The sequence below is a fragment of the Pleuronectes platessa genome, chromosome 7, assembly GCF_947347685.1.
Source record: "Pleuronectes platessa chromosome 7, fPlePla1.1, whole genome shotgun sequence".
In the NCBI taxonomy this organism is placed as follows: domain Eukaryota; kingdom Metazoa; phylum Chordata; class Actinopteri; order Pleuronectiformes; family Pleuronectidae; genus Pleuronectes; species Pleuronectes platessa.
This window is the reverse complement of record NC_070632.1, coordinates 27,527,146-27,541,428: the sequence shown is the minus strand read 5'-3', so window position 1 is coordinate 27,541,428 and position 14,283 is coordinate 27,527,146. Positions and strand designations below refer to the sequence as shown.

The following is a 14,283-nucleotide window of genomic DNA, read 5'->3' as shown; positions in this document are numbered from 1 at the left end:
GTAACATTTCCAGTATTGGGAAGGATACTTTCAAAACGTATTCCGTTACAGAATACAGAATACATGCCCAAAAATGTAATCCGTAACGTATTCCGTTACATTAACTAATCTGAGTAACGTATTCTAAATACTTGGATTACTTCCACATTGAATTGCAAGTGTAGGAATGCGGCGTTATTATAGTCAGTGGAGCAGCAGCAGTTTAAGCTCTGTGTCCGCGGATGCGGCGGGCCAGCTGGATGCGCTGGAAGGGCAGCTTGCGGATCAGTAGCTCCGTAGATTCCCGCTCATGTCCGGGTGGACGTGCAGCGGTATGGAGGCGCCGGGCGTCGGCAGGAACACCCCCATGCTGAACACCTCCGTCTCGCAGATGTGCATGTAGGTGACCGGGGGGCTCTGGAGCCCTGCCACCCCGGAGCTCGGCTTGCTTTTCCGGGGAGCGATTTTCAGGTCCACCGCGGTCACCGGCGAGATGAGCTCGCTCTGTGTGTCCGCCCAGTCGGCCGAAGACTTTAGGACCCTGTAGGTGCCCAGAGCCCTACTCTCTTTTGCATGTTTTAATCGTGCACGCTGCGATTAGAAAATCGCGTTTTATCATATCGCGATTTTATCGTAAATGCAATTAATCGTTCAGCCCTAATATTAACTATTCACACTGAATTTTTGCCGCTTAGAGGAAGGAAATATTTTCTGAATTCTCCCACATACAACAAGCAGATAATGGTTTCAGTGGATCTTCCAACAGGTTGTGTGGGAGATGATGACGTCCGATAATTAAACATGCAAGCCAACGTGTGTGGGCCCGTTAGTGTTGACAAATTGTAGGGCACAAATATACTTAAATGTATGGCTGTTGCTGTGATTCAGGTGGAGCAATCCAAAGTGCTGATCAAGGAAGGAGGGGTCCAGCTGACACTCACCATTGTGGATACACCAGGCTTCGGAGATGCAGTGGATAACAGTAACTGGTGAGTAGATTTCATGCCTCAACGCTGGTGCTAGGCAGTGGCTGGATGCATGTCCATCTGTTCACATGTTCGTCCTATTCTTGTGAACAAGATATCTCAAGAACGCCTTGAGAGTATTTCTCCAAATTTGGTAGAAGCTCATGGTCTCAAGGTTTAACTGAAAAGATTTTGGAGTTCTGCATTCAAGGTCACCGTGACACTTTTGAACATGATATTTCCGCAACACTTCATTGGGATCCTTTCAAAATTGAGGCAAATATACACTTGGACTCACAAATGAACTGATTATAATTTGTGGGTCAAAGATCACTGCAAATTTTGGCTTTTGGTCTTGTGAATGCATTATTAAAAGAACATTATTAAATGTTGTACTAATGCTCAGTTGGAGTCACGGATTAACTGATTTCATTTACAAACCTGTTTATGCCTCATAATTCCATTTTAAGAAAACACTTGTGTGTCTTATAATATATATTTCAAATTTGGCACAGATGTACACTTAGATGAACAATTTAACTAATTAGATTTGGATGGTCAAGGTCACAGTAGCCTCATATTATTGTGATTGCAATGTGTAAGGAACACCTGAAGGAACTGAAATAACATTGGTTGTCAGAGGCATCAGTCTGATCTGTTTTTGTGATCTTCCTCTTCTTTGTCTCCTATCTTCCTAGTTGGCAGCCTGTAATAAACTACATCGACAGTAAGTGTGAGGACTTCCTGAATGCAGAGTCGAGGGTAAACCGCAGATCCATGCCAGACAACAGAGTCCACTGCTGCCTTTATTTCATTGCGCCCTCTGGACATGGGTAGGTACTGCATGTGATGAAAGTGCAATTGGATGAGATTTATGTAATAGCGACTGAGTAAAAAATTAAATAATGTAAGTAGGGCACTTTCTCTAGCCAATGAGCCGTCAGTGTTATTGTTGTGATGTTCATTGTTTTGTCACAACTCTTATAATAGCCCTGATGAATGAAGGTTAATCATTAGCACCTAGTCAATGCCTTATTATGTTGAATCAGATGTGATAAGTTCTGTAAATAGTTGTGACAAATGTATTTAAGACCTCCGCTCTGTCTCCTGTGCTTCGGTTGCCCTCATCATTTATACAGTTTTAATGTTGTAGACACTTGTTTGTAATCATGGGTTATCTAACATTGTTCTGGGTAAGTTGAGGTTGTAACACAGTCCCAGTGAGTGTGCTGATGCAGCATTAGAGGGGAGTTGAAAACCTGAAGATTCTTAGCCTGTCTGTAGTGCGCTTGACTATTTCTGCAGTTCCACTCAGCTCCTTCTCTTTGCAGCATATATAGTATCTGTGCCATAGACGAGGAGGCTGGCGGCCAGTGTTTGTGACCCACAAAGGTTATATAACCCACTTCTGCTCATGCTCAGTAGAGTTCTGCTCTCCGTCACTGAGTCACCCAGTCAGTGAGAGTGAAGGCAACTAGCAGAGGAAAGCATCTCCTCTCAGACAGACTCTCTCTGTCCTCTGACACCCTGCATTGTCCATCAGACTTTAAAATGTGGATCTATGCTTCCACATTGACATAATCTTTTGTACAAGGAGTTTTCTCTCTCCACGGTAGCCTTGTGTTTTCTCGTTGTGGTAACTGTTGGGTTACACTATAATATGGTATTGACTTTAAAGGGTCAAATGCCTTGAGTAATGTATGTTGTGCTTTGCCCCTTTACAAATAACTTAAGTTAAACCTTTAATCACTTGTGTTGGATTTCTGTCATTATAGAGTCCAAATTTCAAATTATACCTACTAAAAATTGACATGTTAACACTGTCATTGTGAGGCATGTGAGTGTCCTTGTTTTGTAGTGTTTGTTAATGTTAATTTGATAGCAGTCAGTTCAGACTTGTTCCATAGTGGTAGTTTGAAGGGGATACTACAGGTCTGAGCCTCACTGCCGTCGTACATAAATCACAATTAGGGCTGCCGCGATTAGTCAACGTCATCTATGACCTCGACGCTGAAAATCAATATGTATTGATGTAATATAAAATACATCAATATTTTAAATCAACGCATCTTTTTTTTTGTTTTATGAATTTACCTTTTCGATTTCTAAAACGTTTTATTTCAATTCATTATAACAAATGTTCTTCAATATAACTATGTGACGCCTGGTTAACACCGGACGCCGAAGCGCTGCGCTGCTCCGCGCAGCACAGCGCAGCGCTATTCTCAAGCGCACTGGCGCCTGGCTGTTCACACGGGACGTGCATTTCTCAGCGCCGGTCAGCCAACGAATCTGCTTTCTCCAATTGTTGTTGTATGTAACCCGTTCAATGTACTGGTTTTGGAGTAAATTATGACGGATCTGGGGGGCGGGGTCAGACACGGAAGTGTGGACCCGAATATAGATGTCAACATTAGTACACAGTCTGTCTCACAGACATTATTAAGCGAACTCGACAGACTCGACATCGAAACCATGTGAACCGCACAAAGGTTTAACAGGGGGCTGGATAGGAGGCTCCTGGCTTTCCTTGGCACTGTGCGGCACAGCGCTTCGGAAATGAAATGAAAGGGGCAATTCGATTTTTTTTGGGAGGTAAATTAATCGTTCGATTAATAGATTAATCGACTAATCTGTAAAATAGTCGACATTAATCGATAGAAAAATAGTCGTTAGTGACAGCCCTAATCACAATTCAACGGCCGAATGGTCTGGATTCATACTACATGAGCGCATAAGCCCCAAACATCATGTCCTCAGTTCTACTTCCAACTCGTTCCTCTACTCTATATCATTTAAGTATATAGTTTCCAAGCATTTGGCTCATCCCGTTGTTTCTCCTGCAACAGCTGCAGTTTAACAGTTTGCATGTTGCAGACTCCGAATGTCACGGACATGTGGCAGTAAAACCTTGAACTCTGGCATCAGCCATAAAGGTTTCTTTCCAAGCTTTGCTTTGGAAAGACGGGAGAAGTTCCAACAGTGAATCTTTCTCTCACTGCTGCTTCAAATATATCACCGTCAGTGGACAGAAGATTTATCATTTTACAGTGAAAGGAATAGTATTTCAAGATCACAGCAGTGCCTTGACAGTTGGTATCTTCTCAGGTCCTCAAGAATGACCCGCCACAGACCAGACACTCTGCAACTATGCTGCAACACACACTGACCTGAGCCTGTAGTAGCTCATTCACTCACACACTTTCTGTGTCCCTGTAAACTGGTGAACTACTGAACAGCTGTTTTTGCCCTCTTTGTGTTTCTGCATTCCTGGGATGAGTAGCTGTCATCCCCTTTCTTAACACACATTACACACAGACCTGCACACATGTTACAGAACCGTGCCCCCAACATAACATGCACTTCAATTTATTTCATATCGGCACAACTGGATACCAGCACAGTTATATATTTATAGAGTTTTCTCCATTATGCTGCACATACTCACTCTCCCACTCACTTTCCACTTTGGCAGAGAGCCCACCAAACTGCCTGACCAAAGTCTCTGGCCACACAGCTGAATATCACTCCAGCTGAGATGGAGAGCCCAACGTGGTATTACAAAGACTAACCCATGTCACCATAGAGGAAGAACAAATAATGCATAAAGTCAGTCACACTCTGTCTGCTTTATTGTGTCTTTGCTGCAAGCTACCTGTAATGTACAGTTGTGTTTGGCCCTCTACTGGTGACCCACTGAACTACATTTTAGCAACACAGGAAGGAAGTATAGGTCTTTTCTAGAGCTGTGAAAAATAACGCGTTAACGTGTTATGATTAAATTACAGGATTAATTCGTGTTTTTTTTTTAACGCATTTAACGCATGCGCAGAAGGACCTTCCAATTCCGCCGCCTCTGCACTAGTCGCCGCTCTAACACCGGGTTCACACCGGACGCGGAAGCGACGCCGAAGCGAGGCGTAAGCGCAGCGCCAATCCTCTGGCTCCCATCCACTCCCATGTTAAACCGCAGCGCTGAACACACCGGAGGCTGAAGCGTAGCGTTGTGCCGCGGCTGCCTAGCGCCGTGAAGCGATCGTTTCGGCGTCGAGTCTATTTTTTCCGCTTGACGCGAGCGTATCGCGACAGGAAACACACTGAAAAATGATTTTAAACGATATAGATGACATATTTTATATGATATAAATGATCAAATATGCATCCCATGCTTTGTATTCACGTTCTGTTGTCTTGGAGTTTTAATTTTACCACTTTTACCAACCACATTATTAAATGTCCCCCTCTGCCAATCCACTACAGCCACACAAGCAGTCATAAAGATAAAAAGAGAGAGGGGGGGGGCTACGTATTCTCCACATAGGCTTGAGTGGAGAATACGTAATTTACCCTCGACACCCGACATTTACCGGAGCTAACAGCGGAGAAGTTCTTCAACATGGATGACATTAAATTAATCATTGAAGTGGAGAAGTAACTTGAGTTGTTGATTCTCAGCATATGTTGTATAAAGACAACACCAAAAAGACACATGTTGGAACGCTGTTGCTTAATGTTGGAGCAACAAGTAAGTATATGCTTGAAAAAAATGATTAAATGCCGTTTTTACTGCAGGCTGATAACAGCAAAAGTATGTGATATTATTATTAGTAATGCGCAGCGCTTCGGCGTCGCTTCCGCGTCCGGTGTGAACCCGGCGTAATGCAGTCAGACGGCAGCTGCCATTCAAACAAACAAACAACATGGATAATTCTGATGAACCTGAGGACCTTCTGGACGGGAAGATCGTGTTCCAAAAAAACAAAGATCGAACATTCAGTAAAACCAAGGTGATATGCACACTCTGCGAGAAGACGTTATCGTTTCACCGTAGCAATACCCGCCTAACCACCGCAACGCGAAGCATGTGTTGGTCGGCGAGGGGCGTTCAAGTGGAATGCGCCAAACCAGACTCACTCGCCGGACACATTGTGCAAAAGAAGCGGTCAGCTTTACTGTCAGAGAATTTGAACAAGTTAGTTTGCCTCACCAACTGGCTAAAGACCGAGTAGCTAAGAGGGCCTTTAGAGGCATTAGATTGTATCATGGTGTGGTTAATGGTTGTGTGACAAAAAATATAAAAAATGTCAACCATCCTATGGCTAAGAAGCTCAAATAATTTCTGTTTAATTTAAAAAAAAAAGTTTTATTCAACCACACAATGGCTAAGGAACCCGAATTCTGTTTAGGATGAAGATTATATTAATGTTCCATATGGAAAAGCAATGATAACTGCTGAAGAACTGCTGAGTTGCAGCACAAAAGAAAAGTTAAATGTCATAAATCTTGTTTTCACAAAAATATTCCGAAAAAATCGGTAATGTGATTAATCATGATAAATCCATAGAAACCTGTGATTAATTTGATTAAAAATTTTAATCATTTCACAGCCCTAGTCTTTTCCTTTGGAATTATTCCTGTAAATTAATTCTTCTACACACGGAAAATCTCAATAACATCCACGATTACAGTTTTACTGTTAACAGGGTTAGGGTTTAAAGATTAAATACATTTTCTTCAGTGATAAACCAACTAAGCATTGATCAGCTGAGTAAAAAATGACTTAACTTGTTAATGACTTGTTCATCAGCCGCTTGCAGCTCTGACAGTTCTTTCTGTTTCCCCTTCAGTCTGAAACCATTGGACATAGAATTCATGAAGAGACTCCACGACAAAGTCAATGTTATCCCTCTCATTGCAAAAGCCGACACTCTGACCCCTGAAGAGTGCCAGCTCTTTAAAAAACAGGTAGGATTTTTTTATCACATAAGAGGGATAAGCACTGCTGTTATTCCACACAAGACAATTTGTGGCATATGTGGCATATTTTTTAAGTAATAATTAGACTTGATTGGAAAAATGTTTACTACAGTAGCTTTCCTTTTACAACGAAGCTGAAGATCTCAATCACTCTCATGCCTAATTAAGCCTAGCTTAGCATAAATAATGGAAGTTGTTAAAAACGCTGAAAATTGTCCAGTTCACAACATTGTTCAAATCTATAACTTGTCATTTAAACATTGATGTTTGTGTACAGATAAAATAAACTTGAAGCGATGTGTTAATTAGTGAGTTTTAGAGGTGTTGGTCTCTTGAACTGTTGACAGAGCCAAGCCAGCAGTTTCATCCTCCTTAAAGAAAGCACATCTTTTATGCAAGTTCAAAACAATTTTGAACTTGCATAATGTCAAACTAAGTCTTAAAGTATTTGGAACTAATAGAGAAATGAAAGTTCATTTTCAATGTACAAATGTATGCAGGCCTTTGTGAGTGTTGTTCTGATTACTCTATCCCTTCCTCAGATAATGAAAGAGATACAAGAACACAAAATCAAGATTTATGAATTCCCAGACACGGAGGATGACGAGGACATCAAGCTCATCCGAAAGATAAAGGTAATGGACCGCACAGTCTTGTTAGACGTTTAATACCTACCTCTGATTGATCACAGCTGGACGACGGGCAGACGGAGAGAGAGGGAGGGAGAGATCCCTGGAGCTGCTTCTTCCCTCAGCACGGCAACCAAACTCATAATTAACTTTATAGACAAGCGCATTGAAGAATGATTGTTTTCCATGTGACTCTCGGCCCCAGCTACTGTTTCCTCTGGCGTGATATCCACCATACATGGTTGCTTATTTGTTAATGGTGATGTTGGTCATCATAAAGACAGAAGGTTTAAGTTTAAGTCAGATATATTTGTGTCATCATGTGTGTATAGTTAGTGGCCATTGAAATCAACAGTCACACACTTAACGTGAACAGCCATCTAAACAGCTGGGAGCTGAAGGAAGGTTTTGTGGGTTAAAAAAAAACAAGTTGTGTGTGTTCCCCCTCCAGGAGAAGATGCCTCTGGCTGTAGTCGGCAGCAACGTGGTGATTGAGGTGAACGGCAAGAAGGTCAGAGGTCGCCAGTACCCATGGGGCGTGGCAGAAGGTAGGTTCACCAAGGTCAAACTACCAAACAGAAAAAACAACTGTAAATTTGTGGCCAAGCGACAAAAGGAGGTGAACTATAGACTATATTTCAAGCCTTATGAGAGAAAGTGTTAGGGATGTTTTTTTACTCTACATGCTGTTTGTCATTGCACCTTTGTCAGACAGTGACTGATCCTGGAGAGAAGCACCAGGAGTTTGATTTCTTGGAGATTGTACTTTCTTTGTTGGAGTAGATGAAGCGTGATATTCCTTAAAGTGTATGGCACAGAGTTTATGTTCTCCACAACGACCCCCTGTGTCCACTCTATGTTTTTACTATCTCAGAAATAGGTGGAACATAGACTGGAATGTTTACAGTAACACTACCCATCTGTTAATCAAACCCTGGGAGAGTTTTCATCCCCTGGTGGTTACTCTCTATTATTTCCACACTTTTGATTTTGGTATTTATCCATATGTCTCGATGTGGTTGTGCTTGTTGAGTTCTAATTTTCTATGTCAGGATAATGGAGGTTTATTTTAGCCAGATGTGACGGCCTCAGTCGCCACTTTGCATCGTTTTCTGCTTTCATCTTATTTTTTATGCTCTATAGGTTTTTTGTATTATCCCAAGAACTCCCGACCTTTCCAGATAACTATACTGATCCGACTTTACAGAGCCGAATCACTACTGATGGTGAGCCCTACCTGTGAGGTAAAATAATTCCACTTAAAAAGTAGATCTTGGACGTCTTTGAGGTCACGACATAAGATCGTCTGATGGCCCACCTCCACATTGTAGTTCTCTGCTGGTGAAACGCTTTAGTAAATGGGAGGAGTTCTCTGGTTGTCTATACCCTCCACAGTCCAACAGAAAGAGAGGGTGAATGGGATGTGGATTTAAAACTCCCAAAAATTATATTTGAGTTTATGTGGTTTTCATTGTTGTTCATTGTTCCATTGGCTTTGTTAGATAGCAGCGGTAGTAGAGAGGGGGCTTAGGAATTCATCTTTGGTGCCTGAAACCTAAAACCACAACAACATCTGCCCAGTGTGACGAGTATCTTAGTTTTATGGCAGTTATAACATTGTTATTTCATCCACCCACCATTCTTCTCTGCAACACACACAAACAGTCTTTTTGATGGTGCTGTATCCTGATAAAGATACTGAAAAACTAGGATAGACCGAGTGCATTATGGGAGCAAGCGCCGACTGAGCCAACTGACATCACCTTTTCACCATTAGTCACAAGAAAGTTTTGTTGCTCACTCTGGTGTTTTCATGTGTGTGCAAGCCTTCTGAAAGATGATCTGCACTAGCGTTCTCGATATAAAGTCGTTGACCTTTGTTGCTCTGTGGTTGACCGTTTATCAGTCTTTCACTTTTTCATTCTTTCTTTTCTCTCTTTGTTCTTTTTGCTTTGTCTATTCTTTTCCATGACTGACAGAGGGCATTTTTGGTAAACAAAACCATCTTTCACTTTATTTCAACCTAATTTTCTCCCCCCACTCCTCCTACCTCTAGAGTTTTCACCCAAATTCTCCATCTTTCCTCTACATCCACTCTTCTTTTGCTGTGCTATCTCATCATTAGGCTGATGGTCAAACCAATGCTCTAATCAGACTTGGGCTAAATACTCACTTAAACATTTCCAAACACTTGAATGCACCATATTTCTGAAACATCAAAACAAAGAAGAACATGGATACATTGTGATACAAGTGTGAACATACATTATTTTGTTATCAATAAAGAACGTAAGACACTAACTTTATTCATGTGTCCCTGAAACAATGTATGCTCTAGTACTAATGCTGAATAAGCCTCTTAATGAAATGTAGCTTTGACCTAAGTAAGAAGACCTTCTAATGGTAATTATTAGTAATAATTTATTTTACAGGTTAATTAACAGTTTCAGTGCTGCAAATCTTGTTAGGTTTAGTCTTCACTGAGACACTACTTGGATTATAAACATCAGCTCATTTTAGTTTATTACAGAAATCGATTTGTAAACAAGTTAAACTAATAAACTAACAAGTTTATTTTGAAAATTTGAAAGTTTTGTCCATATCTTAGTCTTAAATAACAAATGTAAGGATTCTTATCAAAAAAATTACTTTGTCATCTTCTTGAGAGTAGTAAATCCATAAATTTTATAAAAATCCAGTATATTTTGCGTTCAAGTGCAAAACTTTACTTTTAATTAGTACAGTTGTCTCTAGATTTAGACCAGTTCATTTGAGATTCCACCTCAACAGTGTTCAGTTTATCACACAAAAACCCACAGACCAGTTCACAAAGGAAAATATAAACCAGGCTGCACCAAAGTAAACCCCTTTGCATTGCTTTCTCACATGCTAAAAGATTATGATGATTGTAGTCACAGCCTACAAACTATTTAATCAATACTTACAGTGTAAGAAGCTAGTAATCCAGCAGGGGGACACATAAATGATGTTTTTTTTTGTCTTGTTTCGTATCACTTAATTTGAAAGTCATCCTAGAAGGACCTGATTGTCAAATTTTTTGTCTTATTTGCATGGTATTGACTGCCATTTATCTCTAGTGCATTAATACTGCACTCTCCACAGTAATGATTGAGATCTGGGAACAAGGTGATATTACTACATCAACGTCTGACGGGGCATGGAAGAATGATCAAGCAGATTGTAAACCAACCAACAGTTTACCTGGTTGATTTAAACCATCTTGTCTGGGAGTGGAAAAGGTTTAAACAAGGTTTTGTTTAAAACCTATAGGTCATTGTATCTTATAGGAATGCCACTGGATAACTGTAAGCTACGGTATGTATCATAACATGTGCAACATGTTTATTTTCAGTATAAAAAAAGATCTAACAAATGGATTATGTCACCTTCATCTTCCTCTCAAAATTGAATACTAACTCCAGTGCACCATGCACATTTAGAAAAATTGCAGATAGAAGATATTTAGTCTCCTTTCCTAGAATAAGGAATTTATGTTGCATATCCCAGTAGAAAAAGTGAACATCCTGGAGAACTGCTATGTAGTCTGCAAAAAAGCTAGATGCATAAACTTCACAGATCCTAGCAACATCTAACTTACAGACACCCACTGATCCTAATCTGACCCCCTAAAGAAACACACCCACACATACACATTATCCTGACACAGGGGACTGATTTAGTTGCATGTGTGTGACAGTTGTCACACTTTAGTATTTTGCTCCAGCAGATATTTACGTAATCTCACTGGAGCCTTCCTGGTTAAATAAAGAATAGATAAATAAAAACAAAAATCACTGTGTTCCCAGATCTCACTACAGTAACATGAAGAGTATAATTATAACTATTATTAATGAGCTTGATGGCAAAAATAAAACCATCTAGTAAATAGGAATTGCCATGTGAGGTGCATTTGATGATATTTACTGGATTCTGACAGGATTCTTGTCGGGACTCTTGTGCTTTAAAAAACAGAGTTATTTTGTCCCAGGTCTGATGCTGTGTATAGTCATGGAGGAAACTAGAGGCTGTTTGGTGCTGAAGCTACAGCTGCAATAGAAACATCACTCTGATGCTGTGGTCCCCTTCTTTGCTCCTATGGTATGAAAAGCAGCAGTTTACTCTCAGCCCTGATTCACCACATGATTCAGCTCACTGTCTTGTTTGGGTTGAATCCGTTGTGTTGGTGCAGGTTGAGAAAGGTATGCAGGCCTCAATGTATCACTGGACCAAGGACTGGGATCCACCATCCTAACACATTGCTTATAGGTTCATGTGCAGTTAATGTTTACGTTTACATGTTATTGCTCTAGAGCAGGGGTGTCCAAACTTTTTATCCCGAGGGCCACATAAAGAAAAAAATTCGAAGGTCTGGCCCACTCACGCCACCACTCCCCCCTGCCCTGGAGCGGACTGTTGACAGTGCGCCTCAATCGCGTCGCTCAGGTCGGGGGGCGTGGCGGCGTTCTGAGGGACAGCTGGCAGGTCAGGGGTGAGTCGGGCGCCACCTAGTGTCTAAACTGAGAAGTACAATACAGTGGGCCATAGTCCATTACATTACAATTCCTTTAGCTGATGCTTTTATCCAAAGCGATTTACAATCAGTGCATTCAAGGTTACCCGAGGTTACAAACCTAGAGCAACAAAAATCAAGAAAGTACAATTTCTTCAAAAATAGAGCAAAACTACAAAGTGCTATAAGTAAGTGCCATTTAAGTGCTACTAATTCTTTTTTATATATTTTTTTTAATATATTTTTTTGAGGCAGGCCAATTTAAAATGGATGGGCCGCAGATGGCCCGCGGGCCGTAGTTTGAACACCCCTGCATTAGAGCATGTAGCAGCTCATTTAAGACATCAAGATAACACTCCATATCATAAATTCTCAATCATTAGCACACTTGGTCAGACTTTTTAAGTGCACACACAAGACAAACATGTTGTTGCATGTTTCAGTTGCAGCTTGATCCATTAAACCAGCGCAGTTCATCATGGCCTTAATAAACACTGCTAGTGAATATAAAGAACTCAGACTCAAAACACCTGATGAACAAAGACTGTTTTCCATTCATGTCCATGTCTGACTGATTGACAGACGATAAACTGAGGTGACATGGGTTAACACTAAAGTATGCATCAGGTATTTTCTGCCATTCATCAACCACTAAGATCTGATTACTTTGTCCTATGACCCTTGACCCCACTTGTTCCCTCGTTGAGACTTTCCACAGCTGGTCATGCATAGATCCTCGTGTAACACCCCCTCCAATAACCACACTTCCTCTGCAAGACAATTAACTTGGACACATGCAGGCGATGGTGTTGATCTGGGCTGAATCTGGGCCAAACTTGGGCTGGGTTTGGGTCCAGACCGGGCCAAGTCTGAGCTATGATATACTCAGCTGCTCCAGACCCAGATTTAGCCCCCACCACCGGACACAAGCAGTAACTGAAAAACCATACCCCTCCCCTCCGTCAGAGCTCCCTCCTCTAGAAGAGACAGGAGGTCAATGGCTGGCTTTGGATGCCAAGAGGCGGGACTGCTTAAGTTTCATCAATGGTAAGGTGTCCTCCTTATTTGCTCCCCTCATGATGAAGGATGGAGGCTAACCAATAAGGAGCAGCATATTTGATGAAAGGCAGGCTGGACATCCGCCACACACATCCTCAACAGCAGTATTTGCAGTCCTTTTCTAGATTCCCATCTGACCATGTAACCGTGTCTCTGCTGTTGAGACGAAGACTCACAATATTGGAGATTTTTTCATATCTTTATTCAAGAGGGTGGACTTTCAGTTTGGGAGCAGGACTTGTTGAATTTATGTTGAGATTGTATCTATATAAACCCGTCAGTCATGCAGTTGACGTTTTCCCTTCTAGCACACAGCGGTAGAAAACTAATTTATACAATTTAAGCTATTATTATAAAAAATATATATATATGTGCGCTCGTATTCTTTTAGGAAAAGGAGAGGAGAAATCTGAGAGAAGACGATTCACCAGCGCACAGAAAGCAGCCCGAGTGCAGAGAAGGGCTTAAGCTGGAGCGAAGGAAATCCGTGCGAGCACAACAATATATCTGAGTGCTATCACACAGTTTGAGTAGAAGCAAAGCCAATTTAAGTGCAGAAAGGGGTTATTTGAGTGCAAGGGCAGGGCTGTGATAAATAGTAATACAGAATCTGAACAGAATTTCAACAAGTCATGCTCTCAACTGAAAGACTTCGCTCGTCAATAAAGATAGGAAAAAAGCCCCATACAAAATCCTATAACTGTACTATGTTGAAAAAATACCAGTTGTTTTTGTTGTAGTCTGACCAAGAACTCCTGTTTGTTCTAAGTGTGTGGCGTCAGTGTGTTCAATGGTAACAGGTTGTGATCAGATAGGTGGCGTTTTTCTTGGGCTCCAACACCAAACTCTGCTATGAGGCTTGGTAGTGTCACAGAACAGGATGTCAGAGAAATACATCTACTGGCTTCAACAAATCTACTACTTAAATGAATACTTTTCAAGAGAGACTCCAGTTCTGCTCAATGGTTTTTACCCCTATCAGTCCGTTAGTTGGTTGGTTGGTGTGTAAGCAAGATTTCTCAAAAACTACTTGGCAGATTACTATGAACTTTGGTGAAAGGATGGTGACTGTCGGTATATATCGTTTTCGTTTATTTATAAGAAAAGTAAATCATGGATCTTGATTTGGCATGTTTATGGGACTATTATTTTTGTATTTGTGCAATTCGGTGGAGATGCAAATCGGGATACAGTGAATTTAAATCAGTTTTCATAAAGGGACTTTTAGGCCTTGGCGTAGGTATGCGCTCTACTGAGGGCTATTCTGTTGTTTGTTTTTTTGTATTATAAAGAAGAGATTTAAGTTGCATTTATTAAAAAAAAATTTAATGTAAAGGTGGGTCAATTGACGTTGTCTCTGTAA

At 41.0% G+C, this 14,283-nt stretch overlaps 1 protein-coding gene across 2 annotated transcripts in view; it reads left to right on the top strand.

Moving 5' to 3' along the window:
- Nucleotides 1-14,283, top strand: part of LOC128444010 (septin-7) — a 54,953-nt gene that overhangs the window by 33,034 nt on the left and 7,636 nt on the right. For both annotated transcript variants that reach the window (XM_053426300.1, XM_053426299.1), the window contains exons 4-8: nucleotides 868-968; nucleotides 1,643-1,777; nucleotides 6,572-6,689; nucleotides 7,244-7,336; nucleotides 7,782-7,878. In XM_053426300.1, coding sequence (XP_053282275.1) covers nucleotides 868-968; nucleotides 1,643-1,777; nucleotides 6,572-6,689; nucleotides 7,244-7,336; nucleotides 7,782-7,878 — 544 coding nt within the window. The remainder of the gene's footprint in view (nucleotides 1-867; nucleotides 969-1,642; nucleotides 1,778-6,571; nucleotides 6,690-7,243; nucleotides 7,337-7,781; nucleotides 7,879-14,283) is intronic.